Raw genomic sequence first — 22,353 nt, 5'->3', positions numbered from 1 at the left:
TAAAAATGTGCTTTTATGTGTAAAATTGAAGCGAGAAATGTGGGCGTGGTTTCATTACCTCGCCCTGAACTCGTCTCAGAATAATGATAGATCCTTCTCAGGCGTTTTTTCCGGCTTCGAGCCTCAAAAATGTTGTTGATCCTCAGTACAACCTGTGGAGAAATTCATATTTCGTTGCTGCAACATGATTTATAGTTGCCAGTAAGTGGAATTATGAGTAAGACTTTTGCTTTGGCAGCTGCAATGAGGCCACACTGAATTAAAAAATATAAGTTATATGTCAAAGACTGATTGAAATACGAATCATGCTTCAGAAATCTAAATAAAACATGAAATGATCATTTGAAAGAACATCTAAACCCAAACACCGACGGTTGGTATCCTGCGGCAGGAGCGGCTGTAAGGATCCCCCGCCAGCCATGGGTTCTGATCTGCTCCGGTGGGGGTGGATGGAGGGCTGAGGTGGAGCAGAGATGCAACCCCTCCACTGTTGGTTCTCTGGACCTGCTGGTGAGCTTTCTTTAAGTCTAAAAGCTTGAAGCTCCGGCCGGAATTCTGCCTAAAGAAAGCAGGTCTGTGGGCCTGGAGGCAGAAACGGTGGTTTAAATATTTGATGGCAGAACTGCTGGCATTTATTAAGATGTTTACTGCAGGAACCTTGCTGATGTCTGCACCAGGAGAAGAGGGTACCGACTGCTGGGAGCACTGACTCTCCAGCTCTATGTCTTCATACACGTTCTCCTTGGACAAATCTGGACAGACAAAACAACAAATGAGTTTCTCCTTTGTGAAAATTCCACTCTTTCACTGCATCATTTGCTTGACGTCAGTCTTTTACAAAAATGCATTTTGAAGAAAATTATGTGTTTGGTGTTTTTACCATGCCCTTATGGAATTTTCCCCTAATAATGGAGGACATATATAAAGAAATAAAGCTCAAAATGTCATTTCTGCATATTTCTTAATGCAAATCGTTGTAAATCAGGAGCAGACAACAAAATGCTGTTGGAAAAAGATCGTATTTGTGACATAGAAAATATGTTGAGTGGGCCAGAAGCTTCCTGCAATGCTCCATTCTGATGGTTTTGTCACAAAAAAAGTACAATCATAATTAAAAGACCATAATTGTTTTTAAAACAAATAGAAAGATGATCAAAGTGGGAACTCTAAATTTGGGTAATGAAAATGTTTAAGACCACTTTCTACTAAAAAGTAATATCTGGCAGAATGAAAGTACGAGTTTTCTAAGATATTGTTCCTTTAAGTTGAAGAATAACACCTCTCTGTGTTAAAAAAACCAAAGATGTGATGAACTTCAGCATCTTCAGTACAAAATCTGATCATTTCAGCAGAAGAATCCCTGTAAATACAGAGCAAATCATCAAACCAGCATTCCATAACAGTGACTCCTTTGCATTTATCAACAGTATAACACTTCCCTGACCCATTCACACTCATCAGAATCAAGTTCTCTTAACTTGATCCCACTTCTGACTGCTTTTGTCAACACATAAAACCCTTAAAGGGGTTTGACAGCCTTAAAGACCTACTCTGATTATCGTTTGATCTACAAAAAAAGCATTCTCAGTTGTCTTTTATTATGAATATGTCATTTTTAGCAAAAATAAAAAAATCTGTCATTTTCTTGGACATAGTTTCTGCAGAGCAGCAGAAGACGTTCATGGATCTACTCGTCTACTAGTGGATGCATCAGATTGGAGCAGAGCAGGGAGCTTGTAGCCCACCTGGCGTATTTTGTACGCCACAAATGCAATCTTTTTTTTTATTCTTTTCGTCTGCTCCTGATTCAAAACGATTTGAATTTAGAAAAACTCAGAAAGAAAATTTTGAGTTTAATTTTCTTTATATTTGTCCTTCATCATCAGAAAAATGGCACAAAAACATGTTAAATATACCAAAAACAAAATTTTAATCAGAATGGATCTTTAACACATTTTAACTTTATGAAATCTTTCAGCTCATTCAGGAGAATTTTGTTATACATTTTTTTGAGTGGTTGATGGTGTCTTTTAGGTCACTAATGTAAATTAAAAAAATAACAAAACACCAAGTTCTTCAAAATCTTTGTCATGTTTTAAAGCTTAAAACTTTACAGTGTTTTCAGCTAGATTGAAAAAAGTCTATCATATGTTGGACTAGTTCTTAAAAAGTCGCATTCTATGGTTTGTTATAAATATTTCAGAGCTTTAAAACAGTGACCAATGACACTGTGTTTTTGATATTTCTTACATATTCTTGTGGCTTTTTGTGGCTTTTTTATGATGATGGAAGACATGTATGAAGAAAATTCCTCTTTGTGTCATTTCTAAGGCTTTTTTTTTAAATTCAAATCATTGTGAATCAGGAGCAGATGAAAAAATGCAGATCGCTGTGTTTCCCTGCCTCAAACCTTTGCGGCTGGATAGCTCCATTATTGTTCGCCATTTTTGTTACACCACCAATGTTAGGTATGGGTTGTGAGGGGCTTTAAGCTATAGGGAGAGACTGTAAAGAAAGAGCTCTCAGGATCAGGGAGGGGAAGGGGGCGGAGTTACTCCACACCAACAGTGTGGAACAACCAGGGTTTTTTGGGGGGGGGTTTTGGCTAAAAACGGCATATTCCGTGTTAAAAGACCACTAGGAAAACTTCAAATGTTTGATCAGAATGGGACTTGAAGAGAAGGAAGCATCCACAATCCTGACAGACATTAAAGAAGCTCTCTGACCCAGGATGTCTTCATAGTGATGCTCCTGAGAAAGTGAGCGGCTGAACAGAAGACTGTTCGTCCCCAGGAGATCCTCCAGCTCCACTGATCTCCTGTCACACAAACAAAAATGACAAATGGACTCTTCGGTTTTTTTTGCTCTGCTTTATGTTGATTTCTGAATCCTTCGAACCTGTTGCTGCTGTCTTGAACAGTTCTGGGTCTCCCGTAGAACCCGGATGGAGGTTTTGAGGAGCTTTTCAAGGAGAGTGGTGGTAGCGGGGGCAGGTTCCTCTGCCCTCTCCCGTCCGTCTGGTTCTTTCCCATCAGAGCTGCCGCCGGATGCTGGAAGGTACGTTTGGGTTTGGGAATGGGGTTGATAGGAGGTGCTCCGGGTTGTGCGTACACATTCTCCTGACGCTTCGTCTCTCCTTCCTTCCCAGAATTCTCATTTTCTTTTGCCTTTGCTTCCACCTTGATATCCTTTCCCGGTGGACTGAAGTAGTTTCCAAGTTCTGGAGGCATCTTCTGGTGGTTGTCCCCCATCACCTCCAGTTTTTTAAAAAGACTGAACACGTCCCTTTTCTCCTGGTTTGCTTGTTGGGTCGTTCTCCTGTCACCTACTTTTCTGAGACTCCCCACCTGCTCAATTCCAGAGGAACTAGGCCTTAAATCCCTGGAATGTTCTACGTTTTCTTTCTCTGGGGCATGCTTTTCTTTGGGAACTCTTTTACAGTCATCCCTCGCTTGGTTGTCAACCGTCCCATCATGTTTGAGCACTTCAACAGGTGAGCAGGACCGCAGATCCGCATTTCCTTTCCCCAAATCTTCCTTTTCCTTGCTCACCACTCTCTGCTTTTCTAGAGCTTGTTGTGTTTTCGGGAGGGAGTCTGTCCGCTTCACGGTGACACTTTTTCCCAAGGTGCCCACATGAGTCGTCTCCTTGCCTTCCCACAAAGATATCTTCTCCTTGATGTTGTTGGATCTGGACGACTTGGATGCTAAAGTGAGAGCGCCGTCACTGCTTTGAGGGTCTAAAGCGGGCCCTCTGTGAGCCATCTCTAATGGCTGCAGATTCTCTAACGGGGTGAAGGGCGGTTTTGGCGTATCCTCTCGTCTTCTCCCAGATCTTCGGTTTTTCTCTGAGGAACTTCTCTCAAGACAACTTTGTTTCAGTCTAAACAGGCAAAGGAATGAGGAAAAACAAACAAACTGTGAGTGTGACTTTGGGGGACTAAAATAGACTCTGAAAAGATGAATAAAATGCCACGCCGCTGGAACTTCCTGGACTTTCACTGTCATTTGGAGAGCCTCTTTTTTTTCTTCGGACAGTGGGAAAACTGAGCCTGGGAGTAAATGCCAGAGGATGGGCTTACGGCCGAGCATCTTCTCATCGGTTTGCTAAATAAACACACATTTGGACCGGGGCCCATTTCATCAGGCTGTTAACTTTTAATAAATAAACAAGAGGAAATGGGTAGCCCGAAGTTGAAAGACCTTCATGGATGTGATGAAGAAAGGGCAGCTGAACGCTGCCTCGTATTTCTCAGGATTGGGAGTGATTCAAATCCCAGTTATGTGCAGTTTTGAATAAACTTAAAAAGAAAAATGGAAAAAGGGATCATAAAACTGTTTTAAATTTTTCAGCTATGGCAATTTTTGTGTTTCTGCCCTAGAAATTATTCATTTTCTGAGTTTGCCTCATCCAAAACTCATTTTAGTTTATTTTTTTTGTGGCTGCACAGTGGTGTAGTAGTTAGCACTCTTGCCTTACAGCTTGAAAGCCTTGGTTTGAATCCCGGTTGATTACTTTCTGTGTGGAGTTTGCATGTTCTCCCCGTGCATGCCTGGGTTGCACTCTGCCTTCCTCCCACAGTCCAAAAAGATGCTGCATGGTTTAGTTGGTTACTCTAAATTGTCCCTAGGTGTGATTGTGAATGTGTTTATGTGGCTCTGCAACAGGCTGATGGCCTGTTTAGAGTGTACCCTTTGCCCTACAGTGGCTGGGATAGGCTCCAGCAACCAGCTGACCTGGAAAAGGGATTTGACAGGTTCTGAAGAAAGATGGATGGGTGTTTTATTTGTTTCCGTGACTCGATTATTTGATATAGAGTTGCCCCAATTCCTCAATTGCAGAAAGTCAACCCATGTTACCCACAACCCTGAGCAGGATCCAATCTGGTCTAGAAAGTGAACTTCAAAAACTGAGAGCAAATAAAGAGCACATGACTTAAGGCCAGTTCAATAAGTGAATAAAAAAAAAACCTTCCAAATCTATTTTTCTTCTGAAAAAATTAAAGCTACCGGTAAACACCAAAACATCAAATGATCCACCTTGATCCCTTTTGGAGGTCACAGCATTGCTGGAGCCTATCCTAGATACTGTTGGGTGATGGTGAGACACACCTGGAACAGGTCGGCAGTAGGTCACAGGGCCACACATTTAAACCTAAGGACAACTTAGAGACGCCAATCAGCCAATAGAATATGATTTTTTTTTTGACTGTGAGATGAAACTGGAGTGCTCGGTGAAACCCACACACATGTATAAGGAGAACATACAAACTCCACATGGAAAGAACTCAGCCGCAAAAAGAACCAGGGCGTTCACACTGTGAGGCGAGAGGGCGAACCACTACACCACTGCGCAACCAAACACAGACATAATTTGTTAAAAATGACAGGACATGTTGCAAAGCTCTAAGTTAGTTCAAAAACATCATTTTACAAAATAGGCTTATTGGAAAATGTCTTCAAAAAAGCTCAAATATCTATTTCTTTTTACTTTTTATGTTTTTCTTTCCAGTGTGTTTTGTAAAATACATAAACATACGTTCTTTCTCTAGTTTCAATTCTGCTATTTTAAATCTTTAGTTTTGTTTGACATTTTTCCTAGTGTGTTTTGTACCTTTGGGCTTCTGTACAAACCTGTTGACAGTGGAGTAGATGGGGTCTCTCTGCGCTGTCATTCTCTCACCAGCCTCCATGATCGCCGTTCACCTGTGAGACCCAGACGGAGCTGCAGTTATCCTTCATTCCTCATAGCTGTGACCGTGAAAACAACTTCAAGACGGGTCACATCTGCTCCAGTGGAGCTCTGACGAGACAGCTGGACAGCCGAGCCGGTGTGACTCCCTGAACCCGCTAAACGTTTAAGTCAGCATGGTCATTGACCTTCTCCTTGACCTCCTCTTCCCTTTCCTGCTCCTTCCTTTTAGTCCTTTCAACACAAAAACTTGTGACCCGTTTCCAAAAGGCCTACTCATATTTTTGATGCTTTTCAGAGTTTCAAAAGTTCACTGTCCTTGGAGATAGTGCCCTGTACTTTCCAAAGCTGCTGTCATCAATTGTGTAGCTGATAGGAACAAATGAGCGTGTGCAAAATCACAGGGATTTGATGCTGACAGTGCAGCACTGAAAAAAATCAACACTTTGTGTCTTTTTTTTTGCAAGTTTGCTATGCTAAAATGTCTATTTAAGATGTAGATGTACATACATATCAGCAGAATGGATCATCTTACCTTAAAATATAGGTTAAAAAAGTAAAAATGCAACTTACCTTCATCCATTGTACAGATTCCATGTGCATTTTAGTCAAATTAAGGCATATTTTTGTTGTAAAAAACATCCATTGGTAGACATCCAGGCAAATGTAAAACCAAATCACAATCAAAAAACGATGTTTTTCCTACCCTGACTTGAGTTTTCTGCGGGTGTTTGATGTGACAGCCACAGTTTTGTCTCAGACTAACACAGTGAGTTCCCCTGCCTCTTTCTCCAATCCTAAAACTTTCATTCACCCCTCTCTGTCCCTCCTTTCCTCCAGCAACAACATCCTCCCTCCCTCGCCGTCTGAAAGTGACCTGCCTTCTTCATGCTGACTTCTGAGAAAAAGCTGCATCTGCCATAATGCAACAGCTTTAGTCTTAAAGTTGCATGGAAAATTTGTCACGGATAGAAAAGACATCCTTCCATTAAATCACTTCCCTCCAAGCCAGTAAATAATCAGTTATTGTCAAACTTACCTAAATTATTGGAGCTCTTGCTGCAAAGTGGAGCGTTCTAATGCAGCGCTTTTGGCGGTGCAGGTTTTAAATTTGCGGGAAAATGATCCACGCAGGCCAACGGTTGTTGAGCAACTGAGCACTCAAGAGGAACAGGTGATGATACCTCAACAGCTGCCTCCATGAGTCCCTTTGGAATGACATTTTCCGATGTAATTCCACTCCTATCCTGAAGGTGGCAACAGCGCACCTCCGTGTAGCGCAGTGGTGACGACCTGATTGCCACTGACATCGACAGTAAACAAAAATCCTCAGTACGCCGCGAAGAGACTAACTCGCTACATAAACCCTCAATTTAAGGTGAGAAAACGCTTCTATGCATGTCCTTCAATTGAGTCTTTATTGCGTTTTTTTTTTAAAAATTATAGACGTCTAATTTGACTTTTTTTCTGGATAATACTGTAAAAGCTTTTGTCACAGACAGAAAATTGTCTGTTTGCAACGAACAATTAGCTTAAAATTAGCTTAGAAGACGCGACATTACGCTGTCATATAGTCGGAAATAAACGTATTTTTCTTGCTGTTATAACCTTTTTATTGAGTTTGTCAAATATAATTGTAAGAGAAGCTCATTATAGGTGCATATATTAGGTAAACATTTAGTCGAGAGAATTACTAAAATATATGTTTTGGCTAAGCAATTGAAGAAAGTGTATTATACAAGTTTACATCTGTCACGAATGTTGTAAAATGTCCACCTTAAAGTTAGTTTATTTTATTAATTACGTGGCTGTTTGAATGATTTTTGCTTACTTAAATATAGAAAGAAAACGTGTTTGTTCACATTAGAATCAAACTGGTGGCCTGCTACCTGCTGTAATCTGGGGTACCTACAGAAATACTTTCATATTTAGCCACACAGTGCCTGTATTTGTTAAACTAATGGTGTTGCAGAATCCCACAGAGGCGTTCCAGAATGCCTCATATGGCAACGCACAGTGTTGCCAGATAGAGTGACGGGTTTCCAGCCCAAAATTCACCTAAAAGCCGCCAGATTCTACAAAAACCAACCAATTTGTTCATCAGTGATCAATTAGTTGTAAGTAGAAGTAGTTAAACATCATTTATTTATTACTAAACGCTTTAATAGTTATGATAAGTTAAAAAATTGAGACAGTTTTAAAAAAATTTTTACTTCCGCCATTTTTGCAGTCATATTAAAACATATAATAACAGACTACTGTAATATATATATATATATATATATATATATATATATATATATATATATATATATATATATATATATATATATATATATATACACACAGACAGGACAGACTCCTGTTCAGCTTTATTAACAACCACAGAAAATCCCCCCCAAAAAATTTATTTTTTAAGGAAGGGAAGGAGAAAACTTAGGGTATTATCCTGATCAATTGTATTCTTGCAGTTTTACTTTTCATGAATTTAATGGAGGTAAAATATAAGCAGGCTTCCTGGGGAAACGTTTTAAAAGGATAGATTTGATTTTTTTTTAAATTGTTATTATAAATAAAAATGTAAAAAACCTAACAAAAACTAAATCAAATAGCTTTTAACCTAAGATTACTCTAAAAAAATTGCGATTCACCAATAGGAAATTTTGTGCAAACCCCCCCCCCCCCCCCCCCCCCACATTACAAATATGATCTATCGTTTCTTTATTAATATGTAAAAAAAAAAAAAAAGCTCAGTTGTTTTCCTGCCTGCTTCACCTTCTGTCTTTTCAGTGAGGACATGTAATAAAAATGTCAACAATGTATAAAAAAGTAAAATGGAATTACATAAATTTACTTTGCAAATGCTAAAAAAGGCACACATTTAACCCTATTTACATTTGATTATGCAATCTGCCGTGAGTGGCGCCTCTTGTTGCAGCTTCAGGGGCAATTGAACAGGAAGTATGCAAAATACAAAGACTTTGAATATAAAAATGGATCAAGTTACTACAATCATGCATATAAATTACATTTATAGAACAGATTAGTTGTTATTTATTGTTGTTTGGAGCTATACATCTCATGACTCCCCTGCCACAAGTCCTTGGTTGAAACATTGCAATAAGGAACTGAAAACTGCCAAACCGACCCAAATTATCTCCACCCGCCCAAAGCAAGTTTTAGCTTGCAATGTTAGAATAAAAACACACAATTGGGCGGGGAAGTGCCCGACCTGGCAACACTGCCCAGGACCTCTATAGGCTGGGATGAGGTTTGGAAGCAGTAAGAGGTGGGATTCTCATTAGTCTAAAGTCAACATCAGCCGTGGAAGCTGCATGAAATAAACCGAGTGTTACTTGTAGACACTTTTCTGGGAGAAGCATTGCTTTTAAATACAGCCAGAGTACACTGGGCTCATTGATTTTGAGTTTTGGCAGCGTTAAGACCAGATGTTTGTGCATGTCCTCAGCTTTTACCCCACGGCAAATCATTTTCTATGTTTGTCTTTCTCTAATCTTTCAAAAGTCTTGCTAAAATTGATGTTTCTGTGACTTTACAAGGGTGTCCTTCCCACGCAGGCTCAGCTTTCTTCCCCCAGTGATGTGTCCACCCCGCCTGGCTTTGTGAAGGACTACCCGAGCCCCATCCTCATCCCTCCTGTCCTCTTGGCCGGGCCTCCACCAGCTCCTCCTCCCTTCCTTCTCCACCTCTCACTCCCTGTGATGCCTCCTTCCTGCTGTGGCTGTCTGTCACAGTACACACATCACCATTTGGCTGTCTTTCTCCTCACCTTTTTTAGGTAACGGTGACACCCTGAGGATTTTCCTCATCGGATCACAACAGCATCACCAAAAGATTTGGGAACGCTGGATGTTTGCCTTCAGTTCCTCTTTTGCTCATTTAAAAAGCTAAAACAGAGTAAAATGAAGAGAATATTTTCTTTTGTCAAAAAAAAAAAAAAATACCACTCCGCTCAGACAGACACAGGTTTTGAGTAGAATGAAAGGTCGGTGAGGTGAAATTTACTTAGGAAAGGAACTGTTAAGATAGCATGGACTTTAGTTTTGATTTCCAATAGATGCTATTTTAGCAAATGAATGCACTAAATTCCCAGTAGAAGCATGTGATGACCGCCTTAGGGCAGGGGTGGGCAGTGAGGGCCACATTCCTGTTTAGGTACAAAAACTGTTCGGCCTGCTGCACGGTGCACGTTGGCGCAGTGGTTAGCGCTCTTGCCTCACAGCCCCCGGTTCAAGTCCCGGCTGGGGGACATGAAAAACACAACATCAATGGGGGACCTTTCTGTGTGGAGTTTGCATGTTCTCCCCGTGTATGCGTGGGTTTTCACCGGGATCTCCGGCTTCCTCCCACCGTCCAAAAACATGCTTCATAGGTTGATTGGCAACTCTAGATTGTCCATAGGTGTGAGTGTGAGAGTGAATGGACGTGTGATTGAGGATATTCTACCCTGCGACAGACTGGCGACCAGTCCAGGGCATCCCTTGCCTACGCCCAAGTGGCCGGGATAGGCTCCGGCAACCCCGTGACCCCGAAAGGGAAAAACGGTCAAGAAGATGAATGAATGAACTGTTCGACCTGCAATAAGTGTTAGGGCGATTAATGATGATGTCACAGTATTTGATTGGCTGTACGTTGTTCCGATGACGTGTCAGGTCGTGATTGGTCCGGACAAATTACAGTACAACCATAGAAGAAAAAGGTTATAACACCTGTTGGAAACAAACAAAGCTCCAACATAGAGCGAGATGATCTTCTAAACGGGCTTTGTTATGATTATTATTAAATGCATGTTGCTGCCAGTGCTTCATTATTGGCATAACGGACCCGGAAAAGGGTTAGGATTAGGTTACTACGTGCTAACGACATTTAGCCGCGGATGAACTTAAACGGAAATAACATCAGCCGTTATTTTGTCTGGACCCGACTGGTAGCACAAATTCACATGATTGTTTGCACGGTTTCTCAGGACTGTTCATTCAAAAGCCGCCTCCGCTAGCGCACACATCGTCCCAAAGCCGCTCCACTGCTTGGAGATACAAATCTCCAGCGAGACACGGTTCTCCTGAGTCCCGCAGCTCGCTCACGCAGAGCAGCCAGACGGACTGCGGTCCAAAGCATCCCTCGTTACACACACCGTAACAAAGCACCCTCCCCCTGCCTGCAAACACAAAGCTGCGGCTCCGGCTTTGCTCCGAGACACAGTTCACTCGCCTGGAGCAGCCGGTGTTTTCTAACAGCCACACATCTTTTTACAAAGTGGGTTGTTGCAAAATCTCTCTAAAAACACCACAAAGAATAATGTCAGACACAACCTATGAGGGAAAAGAACTTTAGGTTACAAAAGGAAACCTGAAATGAAAATATGTAGGGCCCGAGCAGATCTCCACGCTACTTAGTTTGTCCAAGTGGGGTTTCCGTAGTGTGACGTCATCATTAGTGTCAGGCCCCCGAACACTTTTTGTACCTACACCTGCATGCTTTCCAACATACCCCGCTCTGCCGTGTCCTCATTGGCTGAACACCTGAGCCAAGTAATCAGCCATGAGGAGGACACATATTTCTCAAAATCATGCAGACACCCTTGAGCCCTGGAGTTGCCCACCCCTGGTTTAGCGTATTTGTGGTTATAAGCAACCCTAAAATAATGATCTCAGCAGGAAGCATGTGTGTTTTTGTTTTGACCTCTGTTGGTTACTGAGTGGTTTCTCTGCAGCTATGTGTTGCTGCACTCATCCAGGAAGACGTTCAGCAACGTGAAAGTCAGCATCTCAGCCCAGTGGACGCCCTCTATCTCCAACGACAGTGCACAGTTCTCCCCTGCTGAGGTGCTTCACTTACAGCTTTTGTTTTAAGTCTTAAGAAGTCCGTTTTCCAAGCAGCAACTAGAACACTCTACTGTGAAAATCCGGTTTAACAGCAAATGCTCAAAAACTGTTGTGTGTGTTTTGGGCAATATTGTGTGTTGGAGAGTCCTGAAAGTCCCATGAGTCGCTCGTGCCGATCTACTGAATCTATTTGTGTGTTTTCTGCAATTCTCACAGACGTGGGAGAACAATCGGCTGTTTGCAGATGAAAAGCAGGCCACTTTGTTCCTGGGAGCGCTGGACTCCATCTTCCTGTTCTCATATGCAGCAGTGAGTGCAGTCTTCCGTTTATTTATTTTGCTGTTTCCACACAAAAATGGGCAAAAGAGGGAGGGCGGGGCTTAAACCCCACAATTACTAGACCGACTGATGTTAAAAAAAGAGCAGAAGTTGTGTTTACCTTTGTGTATCAGACACACTGCTTTGTTATCACTGAAAATGAGTTGTGGTAAATGCAAACTTTTACAGACAAGATGCCTTTATAAGTTATAAAAATGATCAGAATTACCAAAAAAATCATCTTATATATATACTAGAAGCTGCGCATCACTGTCGGTTTACTGAATTAAGACTTATTCGGTCACAAATTGATTTATCGTACTCTAAATGAGAGTGGAAAAAGGTACAAAAGTGCTTTAATGGGCAAAAAAACAAATTAAGAAAACCTCACAAAGTATAATAACGGCTAAAAGAACAGCAACAGAATCTGGCAGGAAAGAGTAGAATACAAACGAATCAATAATTATTTTCTAATAAAAAAAAAACAAGTTTTGGATCCCTTCTATTAGAATCTATTCTGTCTAATTCAGCTGTTTAGATATTAAAATGTTCATTTTGAAATCAGTTTTCTAGAGTTTTACATTCCAAATGTTTTCGGGGGAAACTAAAAGGCAGATTGTAATATTAAATTATTAATGCTTGCAATTTAAAGACATTCAAGCAGAGCCATTTTGTGAAATAGTAGAACAAGAAATGACTTTAAAGACCCACTCTGATAAAAAATTGTGTTTTTGGTGGTTTTAATGTGTGCTCGTGGAATTTTCTCTGATGATGGAGGACAGATATAAAGAAAATCAAGATCAAAATTTCATTTTTGAGTACTTCTCTATTCATAAAATTTTTTATTTATGCTGTAGATGCCATTCTGATGCTTCCACTTGTAAACAACGGCGTGGGAGTTTAAGGGTTAAACATACATAGATTTGATTAATCAATATCCAATAATGTAAATCATTGTCACGTTTTTCTTCTTTCCTCCTATATTTAAACTGAGTCTGGAACAGCATCCTAACCTAAAACCTTGTATTTTATGACATTTTATCATATACATATCTGTTTAATCTAGAATTATACTTTTATACTTTTTATGATATTTTACCACATATTTATTTGATCTCAAATTAGACTGTTTACGAGTGTTTTCTCACCCTCGGCTGGGGTGTTTGGGTCTATACTGACACCCCTGCCAATAGGAGGACAGGGCAGACGGCGCCTTCTGGTTTCTCTTTATTTTATTTATTTATTTTCCACTGGTGTTTGTCTTTTTGTATTTTATTGCGCGGGGCTAATTTAATGTATTTTATTGCATTTGTTTTTGTTTTTATGTACAGCACCTTGAGCTGTATTTCTCGTCATGAAAGGTGCTATATAAATAAAATTAATTTGAATTTGAATTTAAAAGCAGTTTGATTCTAGCAAAGCAGATCGGTTCTCATTGGTCTCCTTTTTCTCATCTTCTCAGGGTCTGTATCTGAGCGGAGTGATCGGCGACCGGGTGAATCTGCGTTACGTCCTCTGCTTCGGCCTCTGTGGATCGGCGGTTGTGGTCAGACGTAATTTAATGTGTCCACAGTGTGTTAGCCACTTTAAAAGCTTTAGCGTATTCACAATACCTGTAACTCCCAACCTTGTTATTAACACGCCAAAAAACCCACAGTTCGACATCGCTACACATTAGCTGCGTTGGCGTATTTACAAAAACACCTAACCTTGTTTGCAACACAGTAGAACACAGACAGACATTTGAACGGAGCGGCGTGTAGCTGTCAAAATCACTTCAACATCAGGAAGCACAACCAGAATTCGCCCCTATATAAGATGCTTTTCAAAGTGCTTTGAAGTCTGCCTTATAGTGCGGAAAATAAGGTACTTTTTTAACTTTTTATAACTTTTTATCATGACGTCACCCATTTCCCGAAGAACATTTGTCTCTGTCATTGTTCAGATGAAGAATCATTCAAATGCAATGCATTGTGGTCACCGATCTAGTTAGCATCAATGCACACTGGGTTTTCATAAAGACTTCTGGGAAATTTCCAGGGCACTGGATTTTAGAGTTGTGGGTTCGAACACCCCAAGTGTCTTTAGATGTTACTGTTCTAGAAAATACACTCATTACTTGATCGGTGCTCACTAAAATGCTGTACACATTAGTGCCCCATGAAGTTGTCGTACCAGTCTGTAAAAAACGTTTACATTTTTGTTTTTCCGACATCGAATGTCTCAAGATCCGCTGTGGGAAACTGGGCGGAGTCTGGCCCTCGTTTCTATGCTGATTCCCCACAGACTTTTTGCTTTATGTATATTAACGTTTATCCACGTTTCCCTCTGGTTTAGACATTTGCTGCTCCCCAAACATTCACACAGGTGTGTCTTTGTTCCTCGTGCTGCAGGAGTTTGTGTTCGGCACTCTGACTGAATGGCTCCACATTTACAACGTGTACCTGTACTGCGGCCTGTGGGTGCTGAACGGCCTGCTGCAGTCCGCCGTCTGGCCCTGTGTGGTCGCCGTCATGGGCCACTGGTTCGGCAAAACAGGGTGAGGAACACAACTCGGCACTTAGTTCTCTGCAGCTTTTTTTTTTACATATATATTTTGCCTTTTTAATGTAAAGCAAATCGATAAATGTCATAAAAATGAGTTAAATAAAAGATTTCTGACAGAAACATTACATTGTTAGCTTAAAAACAACAAAAGAGGGTAATCTTATGGAGTAACCATGTACTTTTTTTGTTATTTCTGTCAATTCTTGACCTAAAAATGAAAAAAATTTGATGCGAACTTGAATATTTTGAGATTTTATGTCCACTCAGCTCTCCTTTCTAACAATTTTACTAAATTTGGTGTTTATATTGAAGTTTCACTTGATATTTTTGACGTTTTTCGACTGCATTCTAAACACAGCTGCATGTTGCAGGCGTGGTTTTGTTTTTGGCTTGTGGAGCGCTTGTGCCTCAGTGGGAAACATTCTGGGGGCTTTTCTGGCTTCCAGTGTGCTCAAGTACGGGTATGAGGTGAGACGCTGGGATTCTTTTCCTTTTTGCTTGTTGTTTTGGTCTCAACATCACCCAGATCTCCTCCCCTTCGCTCCCTGCAGTATGCCTTCCTGGTGACGTCTATCGTGCAGTTTGCCGGCGGAGTTGTGGTGTTCTTTGGTTTACTCACTTCTCCCAAAGAAGTCGGTAAGTCTACAAATGGTTAAAGACGCTATTTTCTTCCCTTCGATTTCATCTCAAACTACACGGATCGTTTAAAGACAGTAACAAAAAATGTGATTTAAAAACAATTTAGATTGTTTTAAATTAGCTTTAAAGACTTCAGGAACAAAACTATAGATGTAAAGACCCACTCTGATGAAAATGGGGGTTTTGGTTTTTTTTAACACAATTCTTGTGGCATTTTTCTTATGAAAATTACATTTCTAAATATTTGGAGTCAAATCTTTGTGAATCAGGAGATCCAAAAAAGAGCATTTAAAAAAGATCTTATTTGTGACGCAGAAAAATACACCGGGGGCGCCACGAACTTCCTACTTCAAGCCTTCAGCAACAGGGAAGGGAAGTGGGGTCGGGGTTGCTCCACGCCAACAGTCCTGGCCACTACTTAAGAAGCAAATATGTAATGAACTACTGCCGCTGTGCAGAAACTATGTCCTAGAAAATGACACAGGCTTTCTGATTTTGAGTAAAAATGGCCCAATCAGAATTAAAAAGACCACTGGGAACACTTTGAAAATCGATCAGAGTTGGACTTTAAACGCTGTTAAACTCCTCACTACACTTTCTACACTTTTCTCAGACAGACAAGAACATTTTCACTCTTTTCTCTCGTGCAAACACTCAAATTTCAAACTTTCACAGAAAAATAAGGTCAGTTTCATAGAATGAAAAAAAAGATCTGCTCACCATTGAAGATTTATGTCAATTTCTCAAAATGAACGCGTTCTGTGCAGGGGACACAGCACGGAGGAGATTGATTGACAAGGTCAACAGCCAATCAGGATGCAGATCACAATCCTGGGTATAAACAACCACAAAAAACAAAAGCGCTCTAAAAAAAATCTGCAAAACTCAAGAGGCCAAAAAAGGTGAACCGCGTTATAGCGACTTTTATACCACTGTATAAAAGTCCAGAGTATAAGTTGCATTAACTGTAGAAAATATGTCTCAGTCTGTTGTAACTGTAAAGAAGAATTCAGACACTATAATTCCCCTGGTTTTGTTTTCCGTTCTCTCCTAGTCTTTTTTTTGTAACGGGATATTATCAGAGCTGTCAAAGACTTTTTCAAACCTCCCCATTCGTATTTGGGCCGAATTCCCTCTAAAAAGTTTAAGTCATATCTTGAAGGTTTTCTTCTTTTTTCATTTTTCTTTTTAAAGATAAATTTTGATTTTTAAATACAAACATTATTTATAAAAAGATTGTGTTTTTCATGCTTTAAACAGCTCAAAGCATGAAAAGCACTTAACAATAAAAAAATAAAAAATAAAATATTAAAACCAACCCCCCTCCCCTCCATTGACACACTATGACCCCCCCACACAATGAATGTGTTTCCACTGCATCCCATCCACCTGATGGTTAAGGTTACCTGCATGTTACAGTAATCCCTTCTGGATTTTAGGGATTGAGATTGATCCAAAGTCTCCTAATCCTGTCTCAGCTTCAAGTTTGTTGCCAGTTCTCACAATCGGCGCGTTTATGATTTGCTCGCCGTCTTTTCTGCCCAAACCTGTTCAAAATGAATCGGTTCAACATGATCACTTGCTAATATTAGCATCTTGCTAGCTCGCATCCGTTGATGTCCTTCCTTTCAACTTGCTATGGTTTTACGGCATTCCCAGAAAGGTAGGCGGGACTTACTGTGATTCTGTGCTTCAGGTTTGAGTTTGGAGGAGGCCACTGGACTCGGCCCGGTGGAGACCGAGACAGACAGCCATAAGCCCCTGATGAGCGACGAAGAAGAAGAGGAGGAGCAGGTGGAGGCGTACGCTAGGCGGCGGCGGTCTGCTAAGCCGCAGGAGGATCCGCCGCCAGAACCGCCACAGGCCATCGGCTTCTTCCAGGCCTTCTGCCTGCCCGGAGTTCTGCCTGTGAGTCAGGAATAAAAACCGGTGTCTTTGTTCTGCTGCAGAACTATATCCTCCTCTCCGTTCCCGCAGTATTCTCTGGCCTACGCTTGCTTGAAGCTGGTCAACTACTCCTTCTTCTTTTGGCTTCCTTTCTATCTGAGCAACAACTACGGGTGGAAGGAGGCCGAGGCCGACCGCTTGTCCGTGTGGTACGATGTCGGAGGGATTATCGGTGAGCTTTTAATGCAAAACTGAAGCTGTTTTGTAGCATTTTCATTGCCTGTATAAGAGAACTGGACTGCGCAACCCCTCCCTCCTCACTTTCCAAACAGGAAGTACCCGCCGGGTAACAAGTTCATTCCTGATAGAAACGTTGAGTCTGACCAACATTTTCTATGGATGATGTCACTCTGTCCCAGTTCTACTATACATTCAATGATCGTTTCCACAAAAGTTTATTTTGAAAAGAGAGGTTTGATCATATGCTTTGTCTTGACTACAGGAGGAACTGTTCTGGGTTTGATCTCAGACTTTATGGGGAAGAGGTCTCCAGTTCTGGTCATCAGTCTTGTGATGGCCATGGGGGCGCTGGTGGGATACAGCCGTGAGTCCCTGCAGCATCTTGAACGTTTCAAACTTCATCGGGTTGAATCTACTGACACACCTTCAAGAACGAGTTCAATACACGTTTAGCCTGTGGTGTTCACACTAGACAAGCAGGGAGGGGCTTCTTCTTCGTCTCCTCTTTTTCTACGGTTGATTGTCCATCACCTACAGGTGCAAATCTCATGAATCTTGCTCCAGGCTTTTTCTTTCACAGCTCTATTCTGAAATATGAAAGACTTGGTGTCATAGAAATTCAGCCGTAGTTATTAGTTTCTCCTTGTGGAGTTGGCACTTCTGTGAATTAAAGGGAAGCCACATGTGTCACTACCAAATCCATGTCCCTGATTTGTCAGGGCCTAAAACAGTCATAGAAACGTGTGTAGCGTCGTGTGAACATCAGAGTTTTGAACGCGTTAGCCTAAAACGCACATTTACGCATGTTTAGCTAGACTTTCATCGACCGCAGTCTCTTAAACGCTCGTTGCCGAGGGCAGCGTGAACGTAGCTTCAGACTCAGATTGTGTGTGGTTCTTCCTGCCCCTCCCCCCCTCCCACAGGATCACCAAACGATCAGCTTATCAACGCCGTCATTCTGGCTGTAACTGGCTTTTTCATTGGAGGTCCGTCCAACATGATCAGCTCAGCCATTTCTGCCGACCTGGGAAGACAGGAGGCGCTGAGGAGCAGTCAGGAGGCCCTGGCTACCGTAACTGGGATCGTGGATGGAACCGGGAGCATCGGAGCGGCTGCAGGACAGGTGAGATGAACTGTCTTTCTGGGACCAAAAAGAAGCCAGTTTTTACCTTTTTTTCCCCTAGGCTTTTATGTCAAAGTCTCACTCCCATCATCTTTTATGTATTTTCAAAGCATTGATACTTGAATTATGAATATGCCATTTTTTTGCCAAAATCTAAAAACTACTAGCACATAGTTTCTGCAGAGCGGCAGGAGTTTATCAGTACGACGGAGTTTTAGGGCCAGTTTACAAAAAAGAATTTTTTTTTAATTACGACTTTTAAGTCGTAAATTTACGAGAAAGAAAGTCATAACTGTTAAATTACAAGTTTTTAACTCGTAAATTTACAAGAAAAAAGTCATAGATTAACAAGGAAAAATCCCCAAAATGGTCCATTTATTGGAGCCAGCTTGAAGATGAAATATGTGGAGCCTTTTGTGAAGCTTTATTTCCGGATTATATGTTTAAAAAACAAAGAGATTCTGAATCTTTTGCGACTCAAAATCAGATTATTTTCAGTGGAGCGGCTTTCTGGGGTTCGGTGTCAGCAAAGCGGAGCTTCATCTGTAAAATAAGGAGCTCAGAGATGCGTTTGGGTGTAGAGGACCGCTGCAGGCTTTATTTTCCTTTTCATTCACACACCCTGAAGTTCATTTGTCACCTTACGTCATGAACCTGTCATCCAAACAATAATGCAGAAGTAAACAGTGTTACGTACGTCTCCTCCTGCAGATGAAACGTCCCGTTTCAGCATTAAACAATAAAAAGGGAATGAAAATAGTCTGTTATATTAGCATTAGAACATTGAAAATGCCAAAAAGTGCTCCTCCTCAGACGGAAGCATCACACAGACGTAGAGATCTTCTCTTTGGTGAATGAAGAAAGGAGGGAAGTGGACATCTGCAGGGTTACGGGGAACTTCATCAACGGCTGCAGAGATCCTGCAAACCATCCATCAATAAATAAAACATTAATAAATCGTAAATCAAACAAATGAGCTTCTAAACATTTGGAACATTATCAATAAACATTCAGCTCACCTGTTCAATTGAGTTTAGTCGGTCTGCTCTGCTGCTGCGCGGCGTTCACCTGCTGCTACACTGTATGCTCACTTCCACTTTAATCTTGTAAAATTACATGTTTTTTTAATTTAATTTTAAATTTACGAGATTTTTTCTTGTAAATTTACGACTTAAAATCTTGTAATTTTACTTTTTTTTTGGTGGCCATAAAACTCCGTCGTACATCAGAAATTTGTTGCGTTGTTGTGGAGTAAGCCTCCCCCCACATCCCATCATCCACCTGTTTACACGCTATCCCGCTAGCTCACAGCCCAAACATTACCGGTGCAGCAAACTGCATTTTTCCATCTGCTCCTGATTCATTTGAAGAAAGTAATACTCAGAAATGCTATTTAAAGCTGAATTTTCTTTCTATATGTCCTCCATCACACAAAAACGTGTTAAAAAACACCTAAAACACCATTTTCAGATAAGAAATAAGATAAGATAAAGATACTTTATTGATTCAGTTGAAATTCAGTTGTTGCAGCGTCGGCGTTAGGCTCAAGATACAAACATACACACAATAGACAACAACAGAGAACCAGAAGAATCAGTCGGAAAGGAACATCAGTGAACATGAACAATGAACATCAGCTTTCATGAGAGTGGGTGCAATGATCATGACTGCGTTCTCTGATTCTGCAGTACGTGGTTTCTCTGATCGAGAGCAAGCTGGGCTGGATGAGTGTGTTTTACTTCTTCGTCGTCATGGTAAGAATTTTTTCCTGTAATCTCCATAAAACTCTTTGCAATATGTGATTTCTCAAATTTTGATTCAAAAGCATTTTTTTCCCACCTGGTTTCTGTTTGAAAATGTGATGCGTTCACTGCAGCTCAGAGATAGGAGTACTCAGCTGCTTCACACCTGATATTGCTTGAATTTCTCTGCTGAAAGGCTTTGTGTTTTTAAGTAATTTCTGGAAACTACAATAGATTTTTCTTTCTAAACCAAAACTGTGAAACTAAATGTTAAATCATGAAGTTAAAAATGTTTATTCAACCTAATATTTTATGTATAAATGAAAAGTATAAATTAGATTTTCTTTTTTTCAGGTACTCCTTTATGGTTTGTGCTGTTTTAAAATTTAATAAAAGCTTGGAAAAAAGATCTTAAAGGGGCTAAAACTTAAAAACCCAAATCTCTAACTTCCATCGAAATGTTTCATTGTCTAATTTCTAATCAAATTAACAACAGGAATGAGATCAAATGTCGATAAATCTGCAAAATGATTTACTTTATTTATTTTGCAGTTTTAGGAACAATATGTTGTTTGGTTGTGCTCAAGTGAGTCATTCCATCTTAAGAAGATAATACCTGTTAGGCAGGTGTGTTTTCTATCCACAAAAGGAAATAAATCAGTCAAAAATGGAGTTTTACGATTTATGTAGCTTAGAGAAACTGCAAAAGCCGATTTGGGGAGTAAATGCATATTTTCCTTGTTTTAAAGTGAATTTGAATGCATCTCAGCACTTAATAAACTTTAAAGTTGTTTGTGAGGAGTCAAAATTACTGATTGTGTGTTTTCACTTGTTTATTACCACAATTTTAAGGCTTTTATGTGATTACATAAACACAAAAAGAGAGAGACAGAAATTTTTTGTGTATTTTTTTTTAACTTAAATGTAATTCTTGAAGCTTTTAGTCCAACAAATGAGTAAAAAAATACAGTTACATTTTTGCCTAAAAAGCAGAAATCTAAGTGTTGTTTTTGCTGTGGCAGACAGGGGGCAGCATTTTCTTCATCACGCCATTGCTCATCAGAGAAACTAGAGACTTGTGGAGAGACAGGCAAGCGCTGCGCCGCCAGCTGTGACGGCGGCAGCTTCCTCCAAAAGCTTCTTGTTTGTAACCTCTGAGACCGACGGGTTGAAACGATGGGAATCATCCTAAACTGACTTGAAAGGCGACCTTAATCTGGCTGTCACATAATGCACCGATGGAAAAGGTCCACAATGTGAGAGCTCATGTCAGCTTTTGTGGACGTTTTATCTTTTTTCAGCGTTTTAATCTGTTTTATTGTGGAGGTCAGAACGCTAACTGAAGCTTTTTTACAATAGAAAACGGCTCTCCTGATCCAAATCAGGTGTTTTTTATAAAAGTCTGTATTAGGGCCACCATAAAAGGACATTTAAAAACATGAGCATAAAGTCGTAAAATAAAACAAAAAATGTCATAAGATTATGAGAAAAAAGGCTAAATTCTATCAGAATAAATGTGTAAAATTATGATAAATTTTTTTAAAAGATTAAATTAAAAACTGTATTAATTAAAGGCATAATTTTTCAAAGGAAAAAGTCCTGCTTTTTCTGAAAATGACGTGCAGGAAAAGCGCAGTGCACGTCCTGCAACATGTATTAAACAGCGTACGTACTTCTTCGTTGAAACAGTTTATTTTCAAAAAAGCAGGACTTTTTCCCTGAAAGATTATGGCTTTCTGATGCATAGTTGTACGACTTCTGTCTCATAATCGCTTAAATTCATTCTTGTCAAATGTAGACCTTTCTCTCATATATTTATTTCTATTCTTTTATGGTGGTTCTCTGTCGTAGCATCATGTCTGTTTCAATGAAAGTTTACACATTTCTTTGTCTTAATTTAAAATAATGGGTTTTGTTTTTTTACTGTAATTTTATTTCTTTTTGGTCTTTTAGGTTTGGGGTTTTTGGGGATTTTCTTTTAAAATATTTACTTAACTCAATACAGAAGTGTCTTAAATTTTATCTTGTACAAAATAGGATTATCCTTTTGTTGTTTATTTAATTACACAAGTTCCTTTGCTTTGTTTTGATTTTATTGTGGTTTTTTGCTTCAACTATAACTTATTTTCTGGTTTCTGATGCATTTTGCCTAATGTGAGTTTTAATCACCATGGGAACAGCCAATCAAATCAACGACACCAATTTTGTCAAGACATTGTTGAATGTTTTTGGTGTAAATTTACTATTGTTTGTTGTTGTGTAGTTTCTTTTTATATTTAATTTGTCACTTAAATCAAAATAAATTCAATATCAATCGTAG

The 22,353-nt window shown here is 40.1% G+C and overlaps 2 protein-coding genes across 5 annotated transcripts in view; one reads left to right on the top strand and one right to left on the bottom strand.

The window, feature by feature from the left end:
- LOC101160701 (DENN domain-containing protein 2A) overlaps window positions 1-6,974 on the bottom strand; it is a 19,352-nt gene extending 12,378 nt beyond the window's left edge. For 2 of the 3 annotated variants that reach the window (XM_078941529.1, XM_023952317.2), the window contains exons 1-7: window positions 6,265-6,499; window positions 5,634-5,705; window positions 2,899-3,882; window positions 2,727-2,818; window positions 658-752; window positions 373-582; window positions 59-152 (exon numbers count right to left, since the gene is read on the bottom strand). In XM_078941529.1, the coding sequence (XP_078797655.1) occupies window positions 59-152; window positions 373-582; window positions 658-752; window positions 2,727-2,818; window positions 2,899-3,882; window positions 5,634-5,692 (1,534 nt within the window). In that variant the 5' untranslated portion in view covers window positions 5,693-5,705; window positions 6,265-6,499. Of the gene's footprint in view, window positions 1-58; window positions 153-372; window positions 583-657; window positions 753-2,726; window positions 2,819-2,898; window positions 3,883-5,633; window positions 5,706-6,264; window positions 6,500-6,730 lie in introns of those variants that run through there. The other variant, XM_023952318.2, reaches the window with a different exon arrangement.
- Window positions 6,931-22,352, top strand: slc37a3 (solute carrier family 37 member 3). Of its 2 annotated transcripts, none has more exons than XM_004082944.5 (14): window positions 6,931-7,069; window positions 9,270-9,490; window positions 11,426-11,537; window positions 11,754-11,846; window positions 13,318-13,401; window positions 14,249-14,394; window positions 14,774-14,870; window positions 14,954-15,038; window positions 16,738-16,949; window positions 17,019-17,160; window positions 17,431-17,532; window positions 18,092-18,291; window positions 19,980-20,045; window positions 21,056-22,352. In XM_004082944.5, exons 2-14 carry the CDS (start codon window positions 9,414-9,416, stop codon window positions 21,146-21,148), a joined length of 1,509 nt encoding a protein of 502 aa, XP_004082992.1. In that variant the 5' UTR covers window positions 6,931-7,069; window positions 9,270-9,413; the 3' UTR covers window positions 21,149-22,352. The 2 variants fall into 2 exon arrangements, with proteins under 2 accessions (XP_004082992.1, XP_020569984.1); XM_020714325.3 differs by having other exon boundaries at window positions 6,938-7,069; window positions 9,252-9,490.
- Window position 22,353: the final 1 nt, after the last annotated feature.

This window comes from Oryzias latipes, chromosome 23 (assembly GCF_053564925.1).
Source record: "Oryzias latipes strain Hd-rR chromosome 23, Olatipes_Hd-rR_3.1".
NCBI classification, from domain to species: domain Eukaryota; kingdom Metazoa; phylum Chordata; class Actinopteri; order Beloniformes; family Adrianichthyidae; genus Oryzias; species Oryzias latipes.
This window is presented reverse-complemented; position numbering and strand designations above follow the sequence as displayed.

What these genes read in the sequence shown, in the direction of transcription:
- slc37a3 (XM_004082944.5), top strand. Translation starts at nt 9,414, where the DNA reads ATGCCTCCTTCCTGCTGTGGCTGTCTGTCACAGTACACACATCACCAT. An exon ending in CACAGTTCTCCCCTGCTGAG is followed by an intron (nt 11,538 to 11,753) that starts GTGCTTCACTTA and finishes CAATTCTCACAG; the next exon opens with ACGTGGGAGAACAATCGGCT. An exon ending in TGCTCAAGTACGGGTATGAG is followed by an intron (nt 14,871 to 14,953) that starts GTGAGACGCTGG and finishes CGCTCCCTGCAG; the next exon opens with TATGCCTTCCTGGTGACGTC.